We start from the raw sequence: 18,226 nt of genomic DNA, 5'->3' as shown, positions 1-18,226 counted from the left end.
TTTCTACTATTTCACCTATCCTACTCCATATGGAGATTCTCACTCCATAAAAGACCTTATTTGTTTCTTTGAATGGTGGCTAGCACACCCACCAGTTTCAGTGAGGTATGTGATTGCCCACAGACCAAAGACATGCTTGCTGGCAGCCATCAATATCCTCTAGCACAACAATACATTCTTTAATTACACCTCTGACTTGTGCAGCACCTTCCATTAAAGGGACTCAAAAGTGGCTTATAAACATTAATGAATTAAGCTCACAACACCATCGAGAGGTATTTAGGCAGTTTTACAAAGCATATAGAATTAAGTACCTGGTTTACAGAGTGGTTTGACCACACTCATCTCAAAATGAAGTCAGCGGGAGCTTCTTGTGGTGTAACAGGTTTTATTGCAACTTGTTTGTTACACCTCTCTGAAAAAGGCCCTAAGTAACTTGCTCAGGGTCACGCAGGAATTCTATGACAGCACCAGCAATAGAACCCACCCCTCTTGGCTCCCAAGTCTTGTGCTTTGGCCATAAGACAACTCTTCCCATTTCTGTTACCTTTAACTCTACAAAGCTCTACTGAGGGGGGCGGGGGGGTTCAATCTAAGTTACGCAACTTCAGCTAAGTAAAAACATAGCTGAAGTTGACGTACATAGATCGACTTACCGTGGTGTCTTCACCGCGGCGAGTCGACTGCTGCCGCTCCCCCGTCAACTCTGCCTGCGCCTCTCGCCGAACTGGAGTACAGGAGTCAATGGGAGAGCGCTCAGGGGTCAATTTATTGCATCTAGACTAGACGCAATAGATCAACCCCCGCTGGATCAATCGCTGCCCACCGATCCGGCGGGTAGTGAAGATATACTCTTAGAAACACACAGTGGAGTAACTAGACAGCATGTTGTGACTTCGGAATTAGAGAGAGAATAAAATGGGAGGCATGTATCTCTCCAAATGGTGGCAAAATTGCTCTTTCAACAAAACAACCATGCACACCATGGCCATAACTGAAGGCAAGTTTGATCCTGAAAGATAAGATAGGAAAAATACCCCAAAGATAAACTGTCCCCTCACTACAGAAGGGATGTGGACAAATTGGAGAGTCCAGCAGAGGGCAACAAAAATGATTAGGGGGCTGGGGCACATGGCTTACGAGGAGAGGATGAGGGAACTGGGGTTATTTAGTCTGCAGAAGAGAAGAGTGGGGGGAGGGATTTGATAGCAGCCTTCAACTACCTGAAAGGGGGTTCCAAAGAGGATGGAGTTAGGCTCTTCTCAAGTGGTGGCCGATGACAGAACAAGAAGCAATGGTCTCAAATTACAGTGCGGTAGGTCTAGGTTGGATATTAGGAAACACTATTTCACTAGGAGGGTGGTGAAGTACTGGAATGGGTTACCTAGGGATGTTGTCAAATCTCCAGCCTTAGAGATTTTTAAGGCCTGGCTTGACAAACCCCTAGCTGGGATGATTTAGTTGGTGTTGGTCCTGATTTGAGCAGGGCATTGGACTAGATAACCTCCTGAGGTCTCTTCCAACCCTAATATTCTATGATTCTATGCAGGACTTGGCCCAATTGATCCAACTTCTGAATCATTTGTCATTTCTTTGAGTCTAATTTTGCACATCTAAGGGTCTGTCTATATGAGGAGTTATTCCAGAATAGCTATTACTGATTAACTACATGTTAACCACTGATTAACTACAAAGCTATTGCTGATTAACTAGATGCTTTAATCCCTAATTCCACTTTCTGAGTTAACCTAATTCTGAATAATGCACATGTCCTACAATAAGGGTGTCTTCACAGAGTGAATCAGGAATATTTAATCCACTTTAAATTTACACCCAACCTTATTCCAGATTAATTTACATGTCTAGACAAACCTTTAAACAGATCTCCCATTGAAATCAAGGGAAGTTTTGCACAGGTAAGGTCAAAACCCTTAAATACTGTAGCATGAATGGAAGGTATTAGCTTAGGCTGCATGTGAAAGTTGTGATACAGATGAAAGAAAATGTCCCCAAACTTCTAGCTGTCATGCAATCTATTACACTGTGACTATAGCAGTGGTCTCCAACCTGTTTACGCACAAGATTACACCTTGAATTTAAGTGCAACCCAGGATCTACCCCGCCCCTTCCTGAAAGCCCTGCCCCTTCCATGAGGCCTCGCCCTCCTTCCCTCCGTCACTCACTCTCCCCCACCCTCACTCACTTTCACCAGGCTGGGGCACAGGGTTGGGGCTCAGAAGGGCTGCAGGCTCTGGGCTGAGGCCAAGGGGTTCGGAGTGTGGGAGAGGGCTTGTCATAAATATAAAGGGAAGGGTAAACCCCTTTGAAATCCCTCCTGGCCAGGTGAAAGCTCCTCTCACCGGTAAAGGGTTAAGAAGCTAAAGGTAACCTCGCTGGCACCTGACCAAAATGACCAATGAGGCGACAAGATACTTTCAAAAGCTGGGAGGAGGGAGAGAAACAAAGGGTCTGTGTGTCTGTCTATATTCTGTCTTTGCTGGGGATAGACCAGGAATGGAGTCTTAGAACTTTTAGTAAGTAATCTAGCTAGGTACGTGTTAGATTATGATTTCTTTAAATGGCTGAGAAAAGAACTGTGCTGAATAGAATAACTATTTCTGTCTGTGTATCTTTTTTGTAACTTAAGGTTTTGCCTAGAGGGGTTCTCTATGTTTTGAATCTAATTACCCTGTAAGGTATCTACCATCCTGATTTTACAGGGGGGATTTTTTTATTTCTATTTACTTCTATTTTTATTAAAAGTCTTCTTGTAAGAAAACTGAATGCTTTTTCATTGTTCTCAGATCCAAGGATTTGGGTCTGTGGTCACCTATGCAAATTGGTGAGGCTTTTTATCCAACATTTCCCAGGAAAGGGGGGGTGCAAGTGTTGGGAGGATTGTTCATTGTTCTTAAGATCCAAGGGTCTGGGTCTGTAGTCACCTAGGGAAATTGGTGAGGCTTTTTACCAAACCTTGTCCAGGAAGTGGGGTGCAAGGTTTTGGGAAGTATTTTGGGGGGAAAGACGTGTCCAAACAGTTCTTCCCCAGTAACCAGTATTAGTTTGGTGGTGGTAGCGGCCAATCCAAGGACAAAGGGTGGAATATTTTGTACCTTGGGGAAGTTTTGACCTAAGCTGGTAAAGATAAGCTTAGGAGGTTCTCATGCAGGTCTCCACATCTGTACCCTAGAGTTCAGAGTGGGGGAGGAACCTTGACAGGGCTCCAGGCTGATCCTGGTGCAGGGGGTTGAGGTGCAGAAGGAGATGCAGGGTGCGGAGTCTAGGAGAGAGTTTGTGTGAAGGAGGGGACTCTGGGCTGGGGCAGAGTGTTGGGGTGCAGGTGGGGGTACAGGGTGCTAGTTCTGGGAGGGGGCTCTGGGCTAGGGTAGGGGTGCGGGCTCCCGCTGGGGAGCGCTTACATCGGGCAGCTCCCAAGCAGTGGCGCAGTGGGGCTAAGGCAGGCTGCCTACCTGCCCTGTCCCCTCACCACTCCGCAGTTCCCCATTCCTGGCCAACGGGAGCTTCAGGAATGGTGCTTGCAGGCAGGAGCAGCAGGCAGAGACCCCTAACCCCCCACCGCCACCGGGGGCCACAGAGGCGTGCTGGCCACTTCTGGCAGCGGCGTGGGGACAGGGCAGGCAGGGAGCCTGCCTTAGCTCTGCTGTGCAACTGGACTTTTAGCAGCCAGAAACTGCAATTGACTGTCAGAGGCTCTGGGATCGACCAGTTGAACACGACCTACCAGTTGGGGACCACTGCACTATAGTATTATTTTATAGAAAAAAGTAGTCAAACTGGCTTTTTTACTCCACGTGGTGTGACCACACCATTGTTAGAAAGATGACTGAGCCGGCCAAGCAGAGTCTACAAAAATGCTAGTATTCCACTACATAAAAGAGAGCTTTATTAAAATCACATTAGTGTTGCTGTAGGACTGCACTAATCCTGCTTCCACATAAACTTTATTCACAAAAATTAGCAGATAAATTGTATATCAAAATATTGCAGGTGGATAGCTTCCTGGTCATTACAGTTACACTATTTCTTGACTGGATAAAAGGACCTTACATCTGGAAAACAGTACAGGTTTAACAAAAGTCTACCAAAACTGAGTTTACAAGTGCAACCAAGCTCTGACAGCATCACAGAGCAGAGCATATGTAATATTTCCTGTGATAGGCCACAAGCTTTCTGTTGTGGTGGCCATTGTTTCCCAGTAACAAAGTGGGTCCATATTGCGAGAGAGTAGATGGAGTGGGTTTAGTATTGTCTTTGTAGTGTGACTATACTTGTCCAGAATTAATATTTGAAGTCGTGGGAATTGGGTCCATGTTTTACACATTTATTTTCTGGACTCCAGAAACAAAATTAAAAGGAATATAAAAGAAATGTCATTGTTCCAATACAAAAAGCAGAAGAACACAGTCAGAATGTCACCACGTGCTGACACCTGTTGGCTTCATCTGGTGTCTTTGTGGCATGGCACCTTCATGTTAAAATTGTGTTGCTGCAGTAATCATAAAACTTTTAAAAGCATCCAGAACAGGTGAATGAAACTTTCTATCAATCTGGATAATCTTAATCCAGCCATTCTAGCTATGGTAACATGATTTTTCCAACATGGCTCAAGTCTCAGTGCATCATTGAGTTTTATATAGATTTGCACACATTTCAGAATCACCACAACTTCACCAGATATTACTTTTGTATCTAACCATGTTTCATTAGCCATTTTCCATCCTCATATGCTCAGTGAACCCCAATTATGTATTACATTTCTCAACCAGTCAGATCAATCCAGAGTAGCAACTCATTTCATGTATTTTGCGTGAAGTTTGAACATTTTGAGTGCCTAGTGGCCCATAACAAGTGGCAATTCCTTACAAGCTTTTGTAAGTGATCATGCTATTAACCTGATCTACTCATCCTGTAGCCACTGAAATCATGGGAGTTCTGCATGTTGAATGGCTACGTGATTGTGCGCTATAAAACCAATGTACCACCCTGAGGGTTAAATTGAGTTCATTGGGGAAGACCACTGACTTCATTGTGATTGCATGGTTATAACTGACAGAAGAATTCGCTCATCTGTATTTTCTACCAGAAGGGATGTCAGTAAGTCTAGGCACATATGAATTGATCCTTATTCATTCAAGCCATCATAATACAGCAGTGACCTCTTCTTCCACTTTAATACAGAAATCCTTGTTGCTTACTAGTAGCTCCTAACGTTTTGGCAGAGTTTCAATGAATTCTGCTAGTTGGGTACAGAAACCGTATCTCTATCGCAACTGTTATCATTCTCAAGTGTTGTAACAGGTAAATTAAAATGATGGTCAGATTAATTCAAGATTCCTTCAGAAGGCCCAAAATAAACCTGATACAGAATGTAGTCCAACCTAACACCAACATAGCTAGCTCCTAATCCTGAAGTCCTTACTGAGTTCTTAGTCAGACACAACTGTATCTTGATGTCAACAGGAATTGTCACAGTAATATTATTTTACTATTAATTTTCTTTAGAATATATTTTTTTTAGGTTTTTTTTCTGCCCACATCTCAATTTAAAGGGTCATTTGTTGGGACCTCTGGTTTTTTCAGAGGCAATGAAGTTATGATCTCCAGTCCAATGGAATTCAAAAACACTGAACATTGTCATGGATAGAGTGGCATAGTTCTTGTATTACCAAGTATGATTTCCTGTTACCTAGATATTGAATATGCACCTTAGTTAGTCTTAACTCTCCCTTTTTCAGAATGCCATTACTGAAGAAGAGTTTGGGGAAGTTTATCCAATTCCTTATTTTTCTTTCTTTATTCTTGCAAAGAAACTAGCTGTAGCCCACAGGAGTCAGCGGGTAGTGACATTCTAACTTTGATCATCTTTTTGAGTTAGAAATTATAGTCCTTCATCCCCTTAAATTTTTTTTCTTGACTCCAGAAAACAAGTATAAAAAACATACCTGGCTCCGCGTGGCTCCCCAGAAGCAGCGACATGTCCCTGCTGCTCCTAGGCGGAGGAACAGCCACGAGGGGTTCGGCGTGCGGGAGGGTGTGCGGGGCTGGGGCATGGGTGGGGGGTGTGCAGTGCGTGCGCTCTGGGACAGAGTTTGGGTGCAGGAAGGAGCTCGGGGCAGGAGGTTGGGGTGCGGGGGAGGGGGTTTGGGGTGCCAGATCTGAGGGTGCTCACCTCAGGCAGCTCCCCACAAGCAGCAACCTGTCCCTGCTGTTCCTAGGCGGAGACACAGTTAGCCTCCACCCGCAAGAGCCAATGGGAGCTGCGGAGCCAGCACTCGGGGCAGGGTGGCGGCAGCGCGCAGAGCCACCTAACTGCACCTCCACCTAGGAACAGCAGGGACAGATTGCCACTTGTGGGGAACCACACAAAGTGAGCATCCCCCGGATCCAGCACCCCGCACCACGCCCCCACACCCAAACTCCTTGCCTCTTAGTTAACCGGAATTTTTCACTTACCAGCACCCCACATCCCCCCAACATCCTGGATAAAAAAAGCTTTTACTGAATATGTATGTATATGAGGGGATTTTGAAAAACACCTAATGAGTTAGGAGCACAAGACCCAAAAAAAGTCTTGTGATGATAGTTGGTAATATGAACATGCATGACGTACATGCAGTGTAATGGTATGCTTGGACCCATGTTTTATTCACTTATTTTCTGGGTACCAAATACAAAATCAAAGTAGATGAAGGAGGTCCGTAATACATTTCCAACCCAAAAAGCTGAAGATCACAGTCAGAATGTCACTATATGCTGACTCCTGTGGGCTACAGTTAGTGTTTTCTCTTCTCCCTCTTCCCTCCCTACCTTTCCTCCATACACACTTATTAGAACTCAATCTCCTCAACTCTTCTTCCCTCATTAAACAATAAAACAAAATAAAAAGGATGTGTTTGAATTTTGACTTACTTCTTAGGAAGTTTCATTTTTTTCACTTTTTCTTCAGCATATTCATCAGCAATTCCTACATGACAACCTAATGCCAACAGGGTTCTGGAAGGCAAAACCAGTGATAAACTGTCACTTTTATATATTGGTTTCTGTTATCAGATATACAGAACAGGACCCTTATGTCAAATTAGGCCTACAAGAACTACAACATAAAATTCCTTTTTTATGTAAAGATTCTTACCGCACTTCCTTTGAGGTGTGTGTTACACACTTCCGTGTACTGTTGGAAAACTTTATTAGGATACTTCTAAGTAGCCTATTTAAAATGTTAGATCAGACTTGTTATTAGAAAGGAGCTGTCATATGGGTAAAAGTTTCAAATACATCTGACTAAGATAATTGGACGAAAAACTCCTCCCCTCCCTCCCCCCCAAAAAATGTTTATTAAAAGTAAAAAATTATATTGGTCAAGTACATTTCTGTTTCCATACACATTCCAGAAAAGGCTCCTCAGGTAAGCAGAGCAGATACTAAATACTCTCTTTTGAGTTAAATACAATATAAATATAATACGCACAGCTGTAAATTGACTCTGAATAGATTGGTATAGCCTTCTGAATTTTTTCAATATACCATCTAAAAATCATGACTATAAACTGTCATTCTTTTTGTATTTCCTGATGTCTTGAGACAATTAGCAACTCTTATTTTCTCCCAACTCATAATCAAGGAGTCCATGAAACACTGACTTCACTTCCGAAAAGGAGGACGATAGGTTGTTTACTCCAGGTAGTGTCAATACTGCTCCTTTGATATGCCAGAGAACTTGGTGGACGAATGAAACAAGGTGTTCCTTTCCCGAAGAGACAGCATACTACCTCTGCAGTGATCTCGACTCTGGCCAAGCCAAACAGCGTACTGATACTCTACTTTTAACTTTCTTTCTTTAAGTGGGACTCCCATTTTGGCTTTTAAAAAAAAGGTGGCACCCTTGTCATATCAAAGGATCAAATACTAGCAGGAGTCAAAGATCAGAAATTCTAGGAACGTGCATTCAGTTTATTTCTCTAGAAAATGTTTGATTTTTAAATGCTATTGTTTTGAAACAACACCACTACACTTTTTTCAGCATGGAACCAAATAAAACTTCTGCAGCGGCATGTTATATAACATACACAAGTTTTTACTCAGCCAATGAATACAACCCCAAAGGTATCATAGAAGGAAATCGGAGGGGTCATGAGTCATTGAAATTTTTAGTGCGATCTAAAAAAATGAAAACTTCACTACTCTGCCTACTTTCCACACACCTTTATCCTTCAAGATTAAATATTCTCCATCCATCTCTCAAAATCTACACACAAGTGAATTATACAGGTTTATCACTGATACATTTTTATAATTACTTTTATAGTAAATTTAAAGGAGTCCTGAATTTTTTTTCTTTGAATAAACGGTCATCAACCTGAAAAGGCTGGACAACATTGTCCTACGCCATGACCATTTTATCTGATGTAATCGAACCTCTACTGAAGCACTTTACAGCCCTCTATCACAGGCTGAACAGACAGGTTATTCAAATCCACAGGCCTACAAATGATCATATGTTGCCTTGTGAGGACAATGCGTACAATCTAAGGGTCCACAGTTTTTGTTCTGGTTTGCCAAAAACTGTGATTACATTTTCTTGTTGTTATTGTTAGCCTAAAGCTATCAACTGAGGAAAGACCAACATGTTTGTGACAGACTGAATGACTGTTGTTTTACATTATAATATGCTGTAAAAGTTCAGATAGATATATTTTATTGACTTTTATCACGCAGTCTGAGGGCAGGAACATCTCCCTTTTAAGTACTGACAATTTACTAGTGGGATCACTGCTCTCAGTTAACATCTTTCTAGGCTGCGTTCATTTCTAAGATGATATGAAAGGAAAAACATCAGAAAATGTCACCTGTCGTCTTTAAAATGTGATTCTTTTAGGAAGACAGATTTCAGATTTTTTAATTGGCAACTAGTGGGCTTATCTGTGCTAGAAAATATTTTAGCTGATATTAGAGGGGCAAGTGTCAGACCCTAATTTTTCCAGTGTCAGAGTTACAAATTTGCTGTTAGTAAGATGGCTGGATATGTTTTAGTTCTCTTAAAACTACAGAAGCGTATAAGTCCTCAAGTTTGGACCCAGATTAGAACTTTCCCCGAATTTGAGGGTGTTTTTATCCATAACTTTGGCTCAGACTGATTAAAAGAGAGACCCAAGAGATATGAAATCGGGATTAAGATCCCAATTTTCCCATCACTCAAAGGGCTTGGGATGGAAGGTTTGATTTGGGCTGATTCTAGTTATACCATTCTTTCTTGATTTTACTTTCCGGTGCATACTGCTGCTCAGGGTGTTATGCAATACCATATTTATTTCTCCTTGCAGATGGATCATATGCTTCAACTGATTCTTAAATCTTATTTTTTCTACTGTATAAAAAATAAATAGTATTGTTATCTATTATGAACCCAAATTTTCTATTGGTTATTTTTCAATAAGGAATTATGTTTGTTGGTCTATTTTTTAAAACTTATGCTCAGTCCCATAAATTCGTATTTGTTTTTAGTATCAAAAAGAAAAAATAAGCTCTGAAATAGAACTTATTAACACTATTTTCAATTGTTGATGCACAATACAAGACTAGATGATGAACTGAGTTATACCACTGACCCTCAGAAAACAGAAATTTAATCCAGGACAAGGGGCTCAGTCTTCTACATTGCCTCCAACTTGCATGTGCAAAAATATTCTGACATTGCACAAATAACTCTTTGATAGCTGAAGACTTACTTGTCAATCACCAATACAGTATTTCATAGTGTATAAATGTGTATATTAGACAAGAGGCTCAACCCTTTAATCACATCACTTTCTCCTATCCAGGGTAAGACTAGACACTAAGACCCAGATTCTCCATTTCACTAAAGCCACCAGCTGGAGATTCCCATTGGAGAATGCAAATAGGGAGCATCTGCTGGCTTACAGCTAACAATGTATCGACCTCCTATGCCAGCTCTCCCAACCATTGCCAATGTAAGGGGAGGGGAGGTGTGTTGTGGGAAGGAGGTGTACGGGAAGATTTTGGCAAATCAGTAAAATGCCTGAAACTACCATTGCTTATTGCTAACAGTAGCCAAGTCAGCAGGCAGCACTGAACCACTACTGCTTATTGCTAAAAGTAGCCAAGTCAGCAGGTCGTAAATTGGCCATGCAGCCTTAACGTAACCAAGGCAGGAGGGCAGGGGGGTTCAGGTGCCACAGACAAGGCGGCTTGACCCCACGTCCTTCCTGCTAAGAATGTTAAAATTGCTGATATATGTATTTTAGAAAAATAGGAAGTCTGTCTATATGTGCCCCCGGGAATGTTTGTCAGGGCCCCAAGGCATGGACACATTGAAAAAAACAAAACATATCTGGTTAAATTGATGATCAAAAGAAAACCTCTTGCTGGACCTTTAAAAACTGCTTGCTTAGCAAGTTTTCTTTAAGGGATATATCATTGTATTACTAAGGGGGAAAAGTTTGAGGTAGCTGCACTTCTCAGAAGGGTTTCTTCTGGGACGCTCCCTCTGGAAGCATCTTGTGGTCCCCACTGGCAGACGGAAGTTTGGCCAGCGGGAAGCCTGTCACAGTGCCACTCGAAGGCCACACTCAGCTTCAGTAATTATCTAGGGTTTGGGGTGTTTTACTAACCTGTTGCGGATGTGTGTAAATGCTTGAGACTAAGTAAAGTTTAGCTTTAAATGAAAACACTCTTGTGTTGTCCTGTTTGTGCCAGCCATCTATCTGTCGGACGGCCGTGTCTCCCTTATTTCCTGACACCACTTCGCACACAGTAAAAGTTACCAAGAGCTTTGGATTAAAAGAACCCCCGCTAACAGAGGTGGAATGGGGAAATTGAGTTCTGCTACACCAAATCCTCCCTGGTATAAGAGAGCTTACACAAGCAGAGTAAATTATAGCAGTAGCCTTCCTGCTCTAATTTGCATCCAGACCAACTAGCACTGAATCAGGGAGCCACAAGTGGAGGAAGGGGAAACTGGGGCCTTGAGTCAGATTATAATCACCCTTAAATTTACAATTCACATAGACCCACTGAAATCACTTGGACCTCTCACAGACTAAGGTATATAGTATAGCATGAAAACCAAATAAACATATTTTAATATTAAACCATTTTCAGTGACAACTCATTCTTGAATTTTGACATTTTACAGTTTATATTATTTTTATACTTCATATTTGTGAAGGTGTACCATAATACTACCAAATATACTGAAATAGAAGCATAACAAGAAGAAAAGATGTGGCAGATGATATGATTCAAGTCTTTTTTGATTTCTGCATCTCTGATCTAGTAGGACTGGCAGAAAACTGTCAACAACCACAAAATTAATTAAAGTGCAGAGCTATTCCTCAAACCTCGAGACAGTGCTTTCAAGTTTTGAACGAACACTCTAATACAAAATGTGAAGACTATGACATTGTTGTGTAAAGGGTTATAAGAAGCTTTAAAAAAAAAAGATGCTTCCTTTCCCTCTTTCTCCCTCCCCCCCCCCCATTGAAGTTGAGTACTAATAGATTTAAAACCTCAGTTAAAGGACTATTCAAGCTACGCTGAAAGTACCTTCAGATTCAAATCACTACAGGGGACATTAAGAGTGGATTAATGAACTATTCTTCCACTCGTGTAGACTAGCAGAAATGAAAAGAGTCTGACACTCTCATTCTAGTTCCTAGTGGATAAATTTCTACATGACAAAGTCACCATAATACAACACAACTAACAGTGTGTGCTTAAGAAAGGTCCAGTATTACAAAAGTAAGGCTCTTGCAGGACTATAATCAGATGCATTATTAAAGCGGCAGGGTGGGCAAGCTGCTATACAGTGGCCCTCCATTCACTTAACTAGCAGATTCTATATATTATGAGTAATAAAAATATCACTATACAAAACAACTAATTTCATATTATACATACACAAAATGACTTATGTTTTTTCCCAGGTCAGATTAGAAGGCTATGAGGACCTGGGACTGTAAAAATGTCAGGACCCCATAAAAGCCATGATGGGTATTCAATGGGATATTATTAGTATACATTAAATGTTATGAGAGACTGTGGCTTCCTATGTTTATGTCATGGTTCTATAAATCCAACAATTAATCTGGCCCTGAGACTGAAGGCAAAATTGATGGCATCACTTTTGGAGTTTCACAAACTGGACAGAGATTATCTTGGAAAATGACAGTGCTGTACTGATTGAGAATCCCATGAGCTGTTCTTGAAATGTTGCCACCTAGCTGAACAGAAAGTTGGGCTGATTTTCCTGCATTGGATGGAGTTCACCTTATAAGTGGATACAGCCAAAACATTCTTGCCAGAAACAATTTTTCACCAGTGCTCATAGAAATGTATCTGAAGAGCAATTTATTTTAACCAAGTATCTGGTATTTCCAAAACGTGTTCTGGGGAGGATGCTTCAAGCCCCCTAAAAGTTCTTTGCACCTACACTCCATGGGTATACACTGAGTCATACTCTCAATATACACAGCATATTTTTCTTAGAGGAAAGTAGGAACATTTCCATCAAAGTGCCACTTAAAATGTATGTTGATTCTGCAGGGTCATCTCTTTTCTAAATTAAGGTTACAAAAAAGGCCATATATTTAAACTGGAAAACAAATTAACAGACTGTAGAGAAGAGAGATAGGGAAAACCGATACACATCCTAGTTTTGAGGTTTTTACCACAGGTAAGGAGAGAATTTTCAAGAAAGTCTCTTATTAATATAGTGGCAGCATCACACTGCAGATGGAGGATGAGCAATAGTGACCAGCTGAAATACTCTAGCATTCCAAGTTGGGAGGGCCTGTAAAATTCACACATGTATGTGCTCATCGGCAGGTCGGAGGTGGTGGCAACCATCCAGATAAAGAATGCTGAAGTAAGTCTTATCCAGCTTCTCATGACCACAAATCACTGTTTATTGCAAAACTGTGCCTAAAGAATGAGAACTAAACAACGTTAAAAATAAAGGGTTCCTCCTACTTCTGTGAGGTACACTTTGGACCCACTTCTCACACCTTCTGTCCCAGGGGAAAATGGCTCTCCTTGTCCTTTCATCATTATCAAAATGTCATTGTGTTGGTGTGACAATCTCAAACATACCAAAGCAGGCAGTGCTAGTCAGTACTAATAGGAAGTTGCTTTGAGGCAGGGAGATAATTATTGTTATAATACCTTGGAGAGTTTCAAATTCCCTGGAGACTGAGAAATGGACTTTCAGTACCACAGTTTGTTTAGCTAGTATGGCCTTTTCTAGTCTCAAGTCTATTATTCATCAATATACCGTAGTTTGTCGTTTCTGTATTACTACCCTACAGATAAACAAACTTCATTGATTGGATTAGAATTTATGACACCACAGCTGCTTAGTTGCATGAAAAAAACTTGCTGTAAGACTGTAGATGGTAGAAACTTACTTCAGCGTCTCAAGTGACATTTGTAAATTATAATTTCGTTCCTGCTCTGGCAACTTTGAAAACTCTACCAAGCACGGGTGTTGTCTTTTGTTGTCATCTCTAACCTGCAAGACAATAATGGAGAGAGTTTAAATGTGCCTTAAGAACCATAGTAATGATTAAAAAAAAAAAAGACCCTCAAAACTTGGAACTGATCGTCAGCCCTACTGAAACAGGGTATTTCTTTGATCCAAAAATAGCCCCAATTTCAGAACATAAAACATTAATCATTAAGGAAGATTGGCAAAATTTGGCTCTCAGTAAATAAGACAAATCCAAAATGTAATACACTTTAAACATGAGCATCAGTACATATTATTCAGTAGTTCACAACAGGTACACACTGAGACAAACATACTGAAATAGACTTAAAAATATTATTCAAAGATAACCAAGACATTAAGGATTACATAGAACTCAGCATAATTTGACAGACTGCATCATAAAAAGTCAGTTCAAATATCATTTAGGGACTGTCTGTTCCCATTCTCAGAGTAGTTTGTGCGAATTTGTGTATGGGACTTACATGGCTCAACTGATGTGCATAATACAGAAAAAAATATTCCATACTAACAATGATATTCAGTTAAGGCTAAACCTCCCCTTCTCTTAATTCAGGCAATATGTGTTTCAGAAAATGACTCAAAGATGGCCAGCAGGATACCAGCAGACAGAAACTGTAAAGCACACATACAAAATTGGCATAAATAATGTACTCTTATTAATGGGACGTAGAGTCAAGAAGGGAGTCATTTTCAAAACCTTTTCATTTCATCCAGTCATAGCTTTGCCAGAAATATTCCTTTCAGGCTGAAACTTTCCATTCTTAGCTTCATTCTGACATCAGCCTCAATCAGGGAGTGGAGCCTAAGAGTTAGAACAATAGACAGGGTGACAGATGTCATGAGTATTATTTCTAGCTTTGCCACTGAAGTGAGAAAGCAATAACCACTGTGGTCTCAATTACACCATCCATAAAAAGATTATAATACTTCACAGGGATGTTTCAAGGCTTGAGTAATTAAAGTTTGCTTTGCAATTATTAGCTAAAAGGTGCTGTGTAAGTGAAAAGTACAATAATTGCTGAACTGAAAGTACTTTTAACTCAACAAATTTAGTTCAAAAGTTTTTCAATAGAGGGCTAGAATGCAGGGGGAAATGGATGTATATTTTTTTCTTTGGCACTCATACAAGTTTGTTGTTGAAACTTGAATTAACTTTGCTTCTTGACAGATGCCAGTCTCTGAAAATGGCATAGTAAACATGAAAATTTAGGTCACCAGTTCTGCAGAAACATTCAGGGGGGAGAGCTCTGGGGAAAAAAATCCCTGAACACAAGTTGAGGATTCTTCTCCTCTCTACTGCCCCTGCACCTGCTGGAAAAAGCTGCAATACCTACTCCTAAACCCAACAGATCCTTGGGAGGGCCAGGTGCCTTTCATTCTAAGACCCTGCATCCTTGCAACAATTCAACCCCTTTCAATCCCTGTTAGCATGGCTTCATTGGATCCACACTACCAGTGATTCCCTTGGTTGCAGCCATCTTTGCAGGGCTTCATGAAAAACAATTCAGATGCAACCCTTTCCCATGCATTTGTGTAGGGACTGAAAGAGATGGACAACGTGCATCCTTCTGGCTCCATCCCAAACTACCAATCCTTGTGCACTTCTGTAGGACCTAGATTAGGGGTGGTACCTTAGAGGTAGATGGCTGAACTCTTTGTTCCATATGGAAGTTGGGGGATTCCCATGCAGAGGATCCCTTCTGTGTGCAGATACCCAGGAAGCACAGTCTGGTCCTTAGTAACTTTCTTTCGTTTGGGTCATTTAAATTTTGAGACTCTCAGAAGCAGCATCTTGATTAACATTTTCCATTTGGTCATGTCAGCGTTTGTTAAATGGCCATAGGTAAACTAAGGTAGGGAAAGGGACATGTGCCAGTGCTTCCTGCAACTATACAACTCAACTGGCCAAAAGTTGAACCGAGGTGTATAATGAGATGCAGCTACCCTACAGTCTGACAGCTGCAGTAACCTCCACACGGTGGATCTGCCACTGCTCTACCCACTGGTTTCAGGTTGAGAAGTAGGAGCATCCCATTATCTCAGAATAGATCCTCATATGAAGTCAGTTCACTCAGGTGTTTTGACAGAGAATGAAAATTTAGCCCTCAGTTATGCAGGAGCCTTGTTAAATAACAAAAGAATGTCACTATATGATATTTTACCCAACAAGAAGTCCTTCGTATTATTTTAATACACATTTTTAATTTACTATTTCCCCCCCAGGGAATGAGAAAATGCAGTGGATTGGTTATTGTGATATTCATAATATTTTGTGTATTTAGACTGCCACAAGCACGTAGGAGCCTGATCTCAGAGGTGTATTCTGCTCCCTTGATACCAGTGGTACAATTACCACTGACTTCCATGGGATCGTGATCAGATCATTTATCTCTTTGTGCCTCAAGGTTATTTCAAATCTATAAAATTAGGATCATAATACTTACCACATGGGGCTGTTGTGAAGATAACTTCATTAATGATTTTAAATCACTCAGATCTTTTTGCTGCAAAAGCGAAGTATTACACTATTGCTATTAAAAAACAATATTTATATTTCAGAGTAGCAGCCGTGTTAGTCTGTATTCGCAAAAAGAAAAGGAGTACTTGTGGCACCTTAGAGACTAACCAATTTATTTGAGCATAAGCTTTTGTGGCCTAAAACCCACTTCATCGGATGCATGCAGTGGAAAATACAGTAAGAAGAGTAAGAAGATATATATAGACACACAAATAGAACATTTGTATTATTATTTAAACTGGATTTTTTTTTACTTAAAGCTATAAATAGGTTTTTGTTTACTTGTTCCAAGAAAAGAAAGGCCCTCAATGAAGTGCAGATAGCAAACCATGTACAATTAGTTCCCAACTCTTAGCCTGATCTGTTCTTCTAAAATGCTGAATTTGCAGTCGCAGTTAAAAAATAAGAAAGTCTGTAATAGTTGTGTTGGCATGAAGGTGCTGCCAAATAAGTTTTTTGGACCTCAGAAAAAAGTCATCTACTATATTTAAAGTGATTGCCTGGCCCAGCATGTTGCATCAAATCCAGGAGCTTTTCCCTTCAATTTTTATTTAAGTTTCTTAATGAAAAAAAGCAGAAACATCATAACAATAAGTCCAAACGCAGAATGAAATACTACAGATTTTTTTTTAAAACTTTGTGTTCTTTCGCAGATGTGGTACTGCTAACAAGAAATTTGTTCTCTCATCAGACTCTCTCTGTCTTATATATGGAAAGTATCAGCTCACTATCTCCTATGTATCAGTAAATGAACTGGACACCATTTGCCATGGTACTTACTTACCATAGCTTTTTCATATCACAACACCCTCAAAATATCTTTAGTCATCGTTTCTGACTGATTCCTTTTCATTTTTTCTGTCAAACTCCGTGATAATGGTTATCAAGCTGAACTGAATACAACAGGTTATTTATTGATTTTTAACATGAACAGAATCTACATGGAATATTTCTTCAGGTTAGATGGATTACATAATGTTCTTTGGCCGGACAATGGAAAGATTTACCCACTCCCACATGGAGCAAAATCATTGGAAACTGATTTGTACAGTCTGAGATAGAGAACACTGAGATAAGAATTGGATGCGCTTTTTAAATGTATTTTGAAAGCTTTCAATTTAAGAATTTGCTCACGGTATATAGAGATCCACATGGGAAAAGGACTCAATGCAGGGTCCAATGAAAATCCACGCTTCAGTCATGAACTGAATTTACTTAGTCTTGGATCACAGCTTCTTCCCCCCACGCTCTAAACTTGAAGTAAAATCAAAATAGTACTGTAAGATTCTTCTGCTCTACAAACTGTAAACATTATTTGATAATAAGATTGTGTGTTCAAAGTATGTTTGTAGGTTGTATGTATTTTTTTCTTTTTGAAAACAACAACTTTTGCATTTTGAATATGTTGCTCTCCTCTGGACTTTCTCCAATTTGTCCACATCTTTCCTGAAATGTGGCGCCCAGAACTGGGCACAATACTCCAACTGAGACCTAATCAGCGTGGAGTACAGCAGAATAACTACTTATTGTGTCTTGCTTACAACACTCCTGCTCATACATCCTAGAATGATGTTTGCCTTTTTTTTTTCTGCAACAATGTTACACTGTTAACTCATATTTAGCTTATGATCCACTATGACCCTCAGATCCCTTTCCACTGTACTCCTTCCTAGGCAGTCCTTTCCCATTTTGTATGTGTGCAACTGATTGTTCCTTCCTAAGCGGAGTATTTTGCATTTGTCCTTATTGAATTTCATTCTATTTACTTCAGACCATTTCTCCAGTTTGTCCAGATCATTTTGAATTTTAATCCTATCCTCCAAAGTACTTGAAACCTCTCCCAGCTTGGTATTGTCCGCAAACTTTATAAGTGTGCTCTGTATGCCATTATCTAAATCATTGATGAAGATATTGAACAGAACCAGACACAGAACTGATCTCTGTGGGACCCCACTCAATATGTCCTTCCAGCTTGACTGTAAACCACTGATAACTACTCTCTGGGAACAATTTTCCAACCAGTTATGCACCCACCTTATAGTAGCTCCATCTAGGTTGTATTTTCCTAGTGTGTTTAGGGAAATACATAAACAATAAAATCATAGTTTAACATAGGCACAAAAAGAATATAACTCACATAAGGGGTTGAGGGACAGTTGGAG

The 18,226-nt window shown here is 40.4% G+C and overlaps 1 protein-coding gene across 1 annotated transcript in view; it reads right to left on the bottom strand.

Moving 5' to 3' along the window:
* The window catches only part of RYR2 (ryanodine receptor 2), a 743,716-nt gene that overhangs the window by 315,274 nt on the left and 410,216 nt on the right, over nucleotides 1-18,226 (bottom strand). The window contains exons 27-28 of the mRNA XM_077812173.1: nucleotides 13,443-13,546; nucleotides 6,931-7,014 (exon numbers count right to left, since the gene is read on the bottom strand). Coding sequence (XP_077668299.1) covers nucleotides 6,931-7,014; nucleotides 13,443-13,546 — 188 coding nt within the window. The remainder of the gene's footprint in view (nucleotides 1-6,930; nucleotides 7,015-13,442; nucleotides 13,547-18,226) is intronic.

The sequence above is a fragment of the Eretmochelys imbricata genome, chromosome 3, assembly GCF_965152235.1.
Source record: "Eretmochelys imbricata isolate rEreImb1 chromosome 3, rEreImb1.hap1, whole genome shotgun sequence".
Lineage (NCBI taxonomy): Eukaryota > Metazoa > Chordata > Testudines > Cheloniidae > Eretmochelys > Eretmochelys imbricata.
This window is presented reverse-complemented; position numbering and strand designations above follow the sequence as displayed.